We start from the raw sequence: 11,175 nt of genomic DNA on the forward strand, positions 1-11,175 counted from the left end.
ACCTGCCCAGGGTTGCTTCTAGCAACTAATGAGAAAAATACATGGAAGACCCTGAATATGCCACAAAGCGCTCTACCGCTGAGCTGGAGTTCAGGAGACAGGAGAGGCAATAGCTCTGTCTACCTTTGTAGAAGTATCTGCCTCCTCAGGTACCATTCAGGTCCCGTGGTTCACCCCTCTCCTGCTGGTCATCTTACCAGCCAGCACCATTTCATCAGAGAGCATGAAATTCAATTCAGGTCAGCACTTGAAAGTGGCCAGGGCCCAGGCTGAGCAGAGGAAGAGGTTTCACCAGTTTGCTAAAAGTAAGGCTTGGGGATTATCTACGGGTTTCAATGAACCAAGACAGCAGGTCACTGGGTTACCAGGAATAATCGAGATGGGGCGTACATCCCAAGGTCAACGATACTTGGTGCCCAAATTACCTTCCCACAGGACACCCAGTCTGCTCCTCTCTCTGGGCAGACACGGCTGCCACTCCCCACACCTCCTGGAAAAGTTAACCCCTGGGATGGGTGGTTGCCACGCGGCACTGGAACAGCCACCAGCGTGCGGACCGCTGTCGTTGAGCCCAGCCTGTGCCGGTGACTCCACACTCGCAGAGAAAATGTCAGACCGTGTCCTCTTCGTGGGCACTGTTCAGCACTGTTGTGCTGACTCAAAGCGCCCTTTGAAGTCCATGGGACCTGCGTATCGATGAACACTGAGAAGCGAGCCCAAAGTGCCAATTTCCATCATTCACAAGGACTTCAAAAAGATCGTGCCTGTGAACTGCAGCGTGCAGTCTCGGAAATTATAGGCACTGCCTTATCACAAGCAACACACTGAGCAGGTGCTTTTGCCCAATGCCTTTCGCTGGCCAAGAAATCCCTGCTGGGGACTTATAGGAATTTCCAGTTCCCTAGGCATTTCTTGAGCCTCAGAGCTATTACCCCTAAATTTCTAGCACTTAAAAAAAAAAAAAATACAGGATTTAGCACCTGTTTGTTTCCGAAATACTTGCTAAAAACAGATCTGCCAAAAGGCCACCTCTAAAATTAGTCATATTTCCTCCTCCAAAAAACATAGTAAATTGTATTTTTAGTAACTCCTTCACTCCAGGTATCTGGCGCTGTCATGCTTGAAGCATAATTATTGGCAACTTACTAAGCAGGCAACCCTTATTTTTAGCCCCAAAATAGCTCGAATGAAAGTGATAAACAGGCTTTTTTTTTTTTTTAACCAAGGGTTAGAACAAGGTAGTTAAACATCTTAACCAATCATTTTCTGTACCTAACTTTGTCTCTCAGAGACACTTAATCACAAAAAAAAGTAACTGTGGCCTCAACTATTTTCCCCTTTTTGCAGCTTTGCCTGCCTGTGGAACCTGCTCTATACTTGAGATACTCCTATGCTGTTCTCTCTAAGCCTCTGCAACTATATTCTTTCATTTTTAAAATGAATAACCTATCAAGTGCCAGAGACTATGCATTTCATAGGTACTGGGGACCAATACAGAGGCCTCAAGCACACCTCTTCCTGCATATTTCAAAGTTATCACTTAATACTCCTGCACGGCAACTTTGTTCTTTGTCTCAAAGCCACTGAGAATCCTTTTTTTCAAAGTCTGATTTTGTGATCATTTTTCTTTGTCTAATCATCAACTTAGTCAAAGACAGACTGAGAATGTGCTGGTTAAGAGTTTCACATGATCGAGTGAATGATTTATTTTCAAAGCTGCATTAACAGAGGATGGCAGCAACTCGAAGCTACAGGAGAACAAAATTAGGTCTTGCCCGAAGCCAGCCTTTCTTTTCAAGTGGTAAAAGGGCCGACTAGATTCAAATGACTTTCCAACAACTTAGGAGAGAGGCTGGCAAAAAAAAAAAAAAAAAAAAAAAAAAAAAAAATACTGTCCTGCAGGCAGTGGTGGGAAAAGGAGCCTCTTGATAAGATAGGATTGAAGCCTGAATGAAAGTCAGGAAAAAGTGGCTGCTTTTGTCAGACGGACTCAGACAGTAATTCTCAGCGAGCCATGTAGGATGGCACCCAAAGCTTTTTGGAAACGTGCGCCGAGTCAAAACACAACACACACACACACACACACACACACACACACACACACACACCCTAAGCCAGCACTACTCTGTCTGGATGTTGGCATAAATGACCCAACGCAACGTGCACAGTTTGAGACTGCAGCTGCAGGCACGGGACACCTCGCCTGCTTCCCTTTCTCCATCCCCCTTTGCAGATTTTTCATGAACTGATTCCTCAGACAGGCTGCCCTGGGTCCTTCCACTCAGGGGATGGCGTGGGGGGATATATCTATTTCTTAGGACAGCCTTCATGACTTAATTCCCCTCCCGCGGTGGTCTGTGTCCTTTCCAAAAAAAAAGGAATAGAGAAAAGTGAAGTGCTTTCTCCGGAAAGTATGCACCTCCGCGAAGGGGGAATTATTGAAGCGAGAGGCCCTTCTGGAACACTCACATCACCCACTCTGGGGACACTTCGTTTCCCTTCCTCTGGGTCCTGTCACCTCGAGGTGTCCCCTTGCTTGGCTCACAGGAGCAACCCCTCTCTGGGCGAAAACCCTCTTAATAGGTCACCTTATAAAGAGACCTGGAGGCTGCAACTAGTGTGAGGTTGACTTCACCTTTGTTTTGGCCTTAGTAAGATATTATCCAGCACATGAGTGGGGCTGGGGACTCACGAACTCAGCAATACTTCCCAGGCAGAATCATGTACACACACACACACACACACACACACAAACATTTTAATCTCTACAATCTGCCAAAAAACAAATCTTTTAGTTAAGCATTAAGGTTTTGGATCTGGGAGATAAAAAGCTATGAATGACACCCATTGTTTCTTTCAAGCTGGCCATTAAGTGAACTAAAATCCAGATTTCTCACGATGCCTGCATTCCCTGAGCACCGATTCTCAGGGCTGAAGTGAGGCACATCGGAAAAATCTCTCAACCGCCTTCTCCACTCTAAGAACCACACTCCTTAACTAGATCCAATCAATTAGTCCAGCACAATGATTTTACGTCCAGTTAATTGTTCCTCCCCTTGTGGAGAGGAAGTGAGATGCATCATTTAAGAAGGGCAAGATGAGATACACGGGCGTGAGCACCTAAGGGTGAGGGGGAATCCTCACTGGACCCCATCCGGGCAGGAATTCCCCACATTCCAGAGTGCCTTCGGGCCCAGGACAGAGCTGCAGAACCCAAGCATCCGGCTAGGGACTGAGCTCTGAGTGCATCCTCGGGCAGTTCAGCCAAAACGAACAGCCTGATGTTAAGAAGCAAAAATGCAGCGGAGAGGAGCCGGACCCACAGCACGGACCGGAAAGGGGAAGGCAGCCCGAAGCAGCTGAGCGGCAGGGCAGGGGAAGCGAGCGTGCCCCTAACGGTGCCCATTCTGCGGTCAGCATAACGCCTCGTCTCTTTTTGCTAAGTCTCAAGAGGAAACATACACAACTAGACTGAATCCTATACATTTCGAATCAAAATAAAGTTCTACCCCCCGCGGGCCGGGCACGGAGAAGTGAGTGCACTGTAGTTAGCAGGCTGGGGCCGCGGGCATCCCTGTGCCATGACGGGATGTGTAAGTTCCCAGCCCACTGCGAACCCAGGAGTAAACGGTGCCACGCTCCCTTTGGACTAGAATGAGGTTTGGAGTTCTTTGGGTTTGTTTCTGTTTTTCTTCTTCTTCTTCTTCTTTGAAGAGTTACTCAATTCAGTGAGTTCATCCTGAACACTCTCATTTTGCATGGAAATTCAAGCAAGAGGCACTTTTAGAACTGCTCACTCTAACCCCACTTAACCCAAAACAAAGGGCACCCCACCCAGAGCAGCTGTAGGAAAAGGACAAGTGACAAGGGTGATGGAGACCTGAACTCAAATGCAAGGGGCTCCAGGACACACTGGGGAACCGAGGAGGGAGATTAAAGCCACGTGAGGCTGGGGACGGGAGGGCAGGGCAGCTCGCCCAGTAATCAGAGGTGGAAGGGTGTGTAGGAAGCCTGGAGCTTGCCGGTAGCACCCACACCGCTGATGCCTCCCTGGTGAATGGGCCACAGAAAGGGGCTACTACCCTACCTGTGCTGAACAAGCCCCAGCCTGCAGGGAGCCTGGAGTGTCAGATGATCATGAGCTTAGGGCAACCCCAGCCTGAAGTAGCTCCAAGCTTAGGGTAACTCCCAGGCTGGGGCAGCCACCCGGCTGGAGCCTCACCTCAGAAGTAAGTCATCATATTGTGGGTTTCTTCTCACAGATCTAAGTTACAACTTAGGTCTAGCTGAGGCTTGCCTGGCAAGGGTTCACACCCTGCTAACGTCTCACAAGGTTGGAGGGGGTGCCCTTGCAGGTGTCTGGGGTTCCTCCTTTGCTTTCCCCTCTTCTAGGAAGATAAGAAGGCGTCTCCCAACCTCTGAAATCTGGGGAGAGCGGTGTGTAGTTCTGTATATGCCAGAGCAGGATCCTTACTGCAGCTCCCACCCCAGCGGCTGGAGTGAGGAGGGAAGGAGGGGGTGAGATGGGGATGCAGGGGTGGGAAGCGTGGGTGGAGGGAGAGGCGGCGCGTGAAAACCCTCCTGTAAGCACGCAAAACTTCCCGCAGCCCACAAGTGGGTACGTCCCTGGGCTCTCGTCCTTCCCCCACCTCCTACCCAGAGCCCAGGGTGCGGATCAGACACTAAGTTCCCCCAAGGGCTGGCTAATCGGCTCTCCCACCCTCAGCGTAAGGGCCCACGCACTCCATTCCTGGCTCCAGCCTCTCCACGGATCTGCCGCCCCTACCGGCCCGGAGATCAGAGTCCCCCAGACCCCAGCCCACCCCACCCCCGCGCTGGTGTCCGCCAGGCGGCGCCCTTCGAGAAGCAAAAAAAGCTGCGGGCGGCTTCGCGGGGAAACCAGTCGTCCCCCGGGGAAAGTGACCCCAGATCGCCCCTCGGGAAAGGCAGGTATCCCGGCTGCGAGGGTCTGCGCGCGCGTCTGGCTCGACCCCGCTTTCAACCCGAGAGGAAAAGCCGACGGAGGCTCCGCAGCCAGACCCGCAGCGCAGGGCTCTCCGCAGGGTCCCCGCCTCCCCTGCCGCCCCGATCCCCCAACCCGAAGGCCAGGGGCCGGCGCCCCGGGCGGCTCACCTTCTCTCCGGTCAGCACGTGCAGACCCTCGCGCACCTTGGCGAAGGAGCCCTCGCCCAGCTTCCTGCTGCCGATGAGGTAGTTGCCCACGCGCTTGTGGTGCTGGAAGTCGCGGAGCCGCTCGCGGGGCACGCCGCTCACCCAGGCCGGCAGGAAACTTCCCTCACAGGCCGCCGCCGGCCTGGCCGCGTCCTCGGCGGCGCTGCCGCCCCCGGGCGCCGCCGGCTCGCCCAGGAGCCCGTCCCCCGCCGCCGCCGGCATCGCGCTTGCCCGCTGCCCGCGCCGCTCCGGCTCGGCTCCCGCGGGCGCGGCTCCTCCTCCTAGTCCGGCCCACGCGACTCCCCCGGCTCCTCCCGCCGCCACCCCGGGCCCGGCCCCGCCCGGCCCGCGGCTCCCGCGCCCCGGGCCGCCGCCGAGCGCCGCGTGCAGACAATAGCGGTCGCCCGGGCCACAGGGTACCGGGGACCCGCCCACAAGAAGTTCTTCTTCGGAGGGTCGTCCGGGCCCCTTTCGGGACCCTGAGATCCCGCCCGGGGTCCCGTCCGGGTGGCTAGTGACAGTCGCCCCGCTCGGGTGCGCGGGGAACGAGCCGGCTGCGGAGGGGCGGGGGCGGGGGGGGGGTGGCGCGGTCCGGTGCCCGGTCCCGGAGCCGGGGTGCCTGGTCCCGGAGCCCGGGCGCCTCGGCAGCCTCCGCCCTAGTCGCCGCCGGCTGGCCCGCACGGGCTCGGGTCCGGCTCGCTGGCTCCTAGCTGCGCGCCGGGCGGCCGCTCCCGCCCGAGAGCAGCGCGCGGCGGGCTGCAGGCGCCCTCTGGAAGGCAGCAGAAGAAAGCCCCATTCAGTTTGAATTTGCAGAAATTTAATCCGGTCGCGGGCGGCGGGAACAGATGCGAGCTCCACTCCGCAGCCTGTACACTTTCAAATCCCTCGTAGCCCCTCCTTCCCCGCGCGCAACAGCCAAACTCGACCCTCGCCGGAGAGGGGAGGGCCCTGGGAGGGGAGCAGCGGAGTGGGCGGCGGAGCCACCTGAGCGTCGGACAGCGGGACCTCGCGCTGCCTCGGAGACGCGCGTTCCCGGGCCGCCCAAGTCGGGCCGCCTCCGGCTGCGCCTCTCGCCCGGATTCGGGGCTCGGGCTTTCTGGACCTTTCGGCGAAGAAATCCCCCACTACCAGCCGCACCCACCCCGGGCAGGAGGATGGGAGGGAGGCTCTCGTGGACTGTGAGTTAGGTGCCCGGTGTGTAGCCCCGGGCGTGGCACATAGTAGGACCCTCTGGACCCTGGATGGGTGGATAGATGGATGGGTGGAAGGAAGGAAGGAGAGGTGGTGGGGCGTCTGCCCGGGCTCACACCAGACGGGAACGCTGTGTTGGAGGAGGAGCAGCCGCAACAATACTAGTAGCGGCAGCAACGTAGGAACCAGGGCATTTGCTGCCTCTGCTCGTACGTTTACACCTTCTCTGTTTTCCATTGAAATGATGCCGGTGATTGCAGGATGCGATAGACCAGCGCTCCCCGCTCCTGGAGGCTTTTGTTCTGTGCGCGCCCTGACTCTGCCCATCCCTCGTAAACAAGTGCAGCTGCCCTGACGACTCTGATCTTCTCCAGGATCCCCAGCGTCTTCTCAAACCCAAAATGAGGAATCTCGTGGCAGGGAGGTGGCGGGGAGGGGGGGAGGAAGGGGGAGGCATTTACAAAATGCTACCTGTTGAGCAGCCAGATAAAAGGCACCAGCGTTTCAAGCATACTTAACCCCTGATATTACAGCATCAGAGTTCAAAGGCAGGATTCGGTCCTCAAGTTCCTTTCACTACTGACTCCGCTGTAAACAATTATGGCATCGTCAGTGCTCTGAGATCGGGGCGGGGCGGGAAGAGGAGGGAGTGCACAGCAGTCGTTAATCCAGTGTCTTGGGGCTTTCTGACCCATGTGAAAAGTGACCCAGAGAAACGCCTGTTTTAAGTAGATCTAATTTTAAATATGCTATGATCGACTACTCACGTGTTATGACTGGGGTTGTTTTCCATCAGTCACCTCGTTGGTCCCTCTTCTCAATATTAAAAATACACTTTCAAATGTTTTTCTTGCTGTGCTTAAGGGACTTCATGACTACCACCCCACCCCCATAATTTCCACAAGGCCAATCCAATCGCTATAATGTCTCCGATTCAATCATCAAATTTTAGGACAGTAACCTGGCGGGAGAAGGGGGCTATATGACCAGCACTGAGTGAATGTTCAACAAAGATCTGATGGACGAGGAATATGGAGCTCACTTTGGAATCAAAACCATTCTGCATCTTCTTTCTGAAAAGGTTTTAGAGTTTCCCCAGTTAGTAGCCTATGTGTTAATAGAGTATGAATTTCTTTAAATTTTAGGATAATTAGCTCTGTATGAAAATTTAGAAATTACTTTATTATAGAGTAAGGCAAATGTCAGAGACAGTTCATCAAATTACCTTTATGGCCTAAAAAAAAAAAAAACTAGCCAATTCAGGCACAAAAAAGGTGGAAGACATTTACAATGAAGTAGAGATTTTCTTTCCTTTTAATTATCCTCTTGGGGTGGAGGTCAGGAAAGGGGTGAAGAAGAGAGAAAATCCAGGCCCATTAATTCTTTTTCAAGCCTGATGCCTGGGTTTGATTCAAGTTCACTGCTAATTCCATCAGCTGGGATGGATGCCAAAGAGAAGTCCAAATCCTACCCTTCCTGGGCTTAGTAACTGGTTTTTGAACTATAGGTCCTGTCCTCTGAAATGGCCTTGTTTAATAAGGAATAAGCCCAGAAATTCCTTTATGTAGGACAAAGTAGTACACGAAACAATGGACTGCCCTCATGTTAGATAGATACGTAGAAAACATCTTGTTGAAAGTCAGAGTCCAGCATTGAAGATTCTCTACTAATTATTCCAAACTATATGTCTTCTCTTCCTGTGGGATGTCCCTGAGCACTACATTTCAGCTGTCTTTATCTGGGATGGGGCATCCTCACCTCTGCACTTTTTTTTTTTTTTTTTGGCTGTGTAGGGTCTTTTAGTTGCGGCACGCAGGATCTTCCTTGTGGCACGCGGGGTCTTTGTTGAGGCATGCAGGACCTTTCATTGCAGCGCTGGCTCTTCGTTGTGATGCGTGGGCTTCTCTCTAGTTGTGGTGTGCGGGTTTTCTCTTCTCTAGTTGTGGTGCACAGGCTCCAGGGCGTGTGGGCTCTGTAGTTGTGGCGTGTGGGTTCCAGAGCATGTGGGCACTGTAGTTTAACAACAGTGAGCTGCAAGAGGCTGATCACTCCTCCTTCTCTCTTACTCTATATCATTCATCCTTCTTAAGTTCTGTATTACTTCCTGTGAATGTCTTTCTTCTCTTTTAGACTCTTTGAGGACAAGAGATTCTATGTGCCCTAGAGCACCTAACACAGTGCCCTGAGACCCAGTCATCATTCAATATATATTTGCATAAATGAAAGCAATCGTGGGACTTCCCTGGTGGTGCAGTTGTTAAGAATCTGCCCGCCAATGCAGAGGTCACAGGTTCGTTCCCTGGTCCAGGAAGATCCCACATGCCACGGAGCAACTAAGCCCATGCACCACAACTACTGAGCCTGTGCTCTAGAGCCCGTGAGCCACAACTACTGTAGCCTGCTTGCCCTAAAGTCCACACACTGCAATTACTGAGCCCACGCACCGCAACTACTGAAGCCCACGCGTCGCAACTACTGAAGCCCACGCACCTAGAGCCCATGCTCCTCAACAAGAGAAGCCACTGCAATAAGAAGTCCAGGCACCACAATGAAAGGTAGCCCCCGCTCGCCACAACTAGAGACACCCCACACACAGCAAAGAAGACCCAGTGCAGCCAAAAAATAAATTTAGAAAAAAAAAAAAAGAAAGCAGTCGTTCACGGATTCTCAAATGAGTGGAGCTTCATTGCTCCAGACAGCAAGATCCCCTCTGTCCTGGTGGAAGACACTTATAACTTTCTAAAAGCGTTTGCAGTTATATTGTTGGTTGCCTATTTGCAGTCAACAAATATAATTGTTTGTCTTGTCAAAGATGGGCCATTCTCTAATTTGGATGCATTAACCCTTTAAAAAACATTACCAATTACAGTGGGCTGGAAAGCCGTGAAAAGCTTTCTCAGTTGACTTGTACCAGCTGCCTCCTTCCCGTCTCTTTCACCATCTCCTGCTTCCATATGGCTGGGAGACTGTCTATGTGCTCCCACAGAACGCCAGCTAGGAGACCCAGCTGGAAGCAGTCAAAGACAATTAGAAGTAATCAGGCTGGCACGGCCAGGAAATGAAAGTTGTCTGGAGGGGGTTAGGATGGCAGAAGCTGGCTGGTGACTGGAGAAGGAACGGAAAGCAAAGCAAGGAGTGTAGGCATGAAGAAACTTTGCCTGGAAGACATTCTCTGAACTTATACGTTAATTCTCCCCCAAGCAAAGCTTCCAGCCAATCACAGAGGCAGGGCTTGAACACATGTCCCCAGAGTTCATGTGCACCGTTATCTTTTCACAGCCCTCAGCTGTTGAATGTGCACAATGCAAAGGCTGAGGAAGGCGGGGTCCCTCAGTCACAGACGGGGGTGTGGAGGCAACCTAGGCTGGCACTGGAGAGCAGGAAATGTGCAACACCCCTCAGTGGCGTCCTTCTCTGAAAATGAATCGTGACTCACCACCTCCCTGTGCCTCAGTCTTCTCCATCTGTAAAAGTGGGATATTAAGGGAGCGTGAGAATTAAATGAGATGATGCACACAAAGCATTCAGCCTAGTACCTGGCACTTAGGAACACATGGTGAATTTCAGTTCTCACTCCTTCAATCAGTACTGTGACCATCACAACACTGGGAGAAGTCACTCAGGAAGGCCCCAGAATTCCACAAACACAACTGCCCTTATTACTGGGGAAGCCAATGCATTTTCTCCAGGTTGGATCACTTCCCTGAAGCCAGAGTCCTGTGACCAAACCCTCTTCTTCTCCAACAGGCTGTCTGAAAGGATCTCAGACCTCAACTGGGCTCAACACACACTCACACACACACACACACACACACACACACACACACACCCTGCTCCACTCCTATTCTAGGGTTTCACCCCAACTCACCCCCAAATCTAAGAATCATCCTTTGCTTCCTCTCCTTCCTGAGCCTCCTATCCAGTCCCTCAGCAAATGCTCTGGGTTCTACTTTCACAACACACCCACATGTGACCATGACTGGCCACTCTCACCATCGTCACCTTCTTCAAGCTACCATCCTCCCTCTCCTCCTAACTGGTATCCCCTGCTTCCATACCAAAGCCCAAACCATGCCCTAAAAATGGGAATCCTATCACAACAGCACTTCCCTTCCCCAAACTGTCCCACAGATCCCCCACCACAGAAACGATGCCCACGTGCCTTATCCTGGTGCAGCCCCTGCTTCCCTCTTCAGCATCTGGCCTCCTGAGACTCACTAGCTGTACCTCTCTCCTGCCCCGACTGCAAGCCACCCAGCTCTTTCCCACCTCAGAGCTCTTGCTTTTCCCTCTGCCAACAACACACTTCTCGATCTTCGTGTGGTCTGTCCCTCCCTTCATTCAGGGCTCTGTGCTCTGGATCAGAGAGCAGGGAGACCTCCCCAGGTCCCCTCATTGCCATCCTCTACCCCCAAACTCTATTCCATATTTCCTTGTGCCACTTGGTCAGTAGATGACAGAAGCGTGCACATTAGTTTGTTTATGCACGTCTCTCTCTCCCTCTAGACTTTAAGGTCCGTGCAGCCAGGACGTTGGCTGTATCCCAACCCCTGTGCATGCCCGGCCTATTGTAGGAGCTCAGCAACGCCTGTGGAACCCCATCTCAACTCCTGATATGCCTATGCATGGAGTCTGGATGGTGGTACCAAGCCTGCCCGCCTGTGACTGCTTCCCAGCAGCACTGAGCTGATGTCAGGAAGAGAAAGGTGCATTCTTCCAACAAGATCCTGATGGCTGCCCCCAGGAGAGCTCGAGGCTTATCACGGTTGTACCTCCATCAGGCCCCAAGAACCAGATGTCATGGCTATTTCA

At 52.7% G+C, this 11,175-nt stretch overlaps 1 protein-coding gene across 1 annotated transcript in view; it reads right to left on the reverse strand.

Moving 5' to 3' along the window:
- Nucleotides 1–5,394, reverse strand: part of HUNK (hormonally up-regulated Neu-associated kinase) — a 112,763-nt gene extending 107,369 nt beyond the window's left edge. Inside the window, exon 1 of the mRNA XM_060098558.1 lies at nucleotides 5,134–5,394. Within this exon, the coding sequence (XP_059954541.1) occupies nucleotides 5,134–5,394 (261 nt within the window). The remainder of the gene's footprint in view (nucleotides 1–5,133) is intronic.
- Between the last annotated feature and the right edge of the window lie 5,781 nt (nucleotides 5,395–11,175).

This window comes from Mesoplodon densirostris, chromosome 5 (genome assembly GCF_025265405.1).
Source record: "Mesoplodon densirostris isolate mMesDen1 chromosome 5, mMesDen1 primary haplotype, whole genome shotgun sequence".
Taxonomy (NCBI): Eukaryota; Metazoa; Chordata; class Mammalia; order Artiodactyla; family Ziphiidae; genus Mesoplodon; species Mesoplodon densirostris.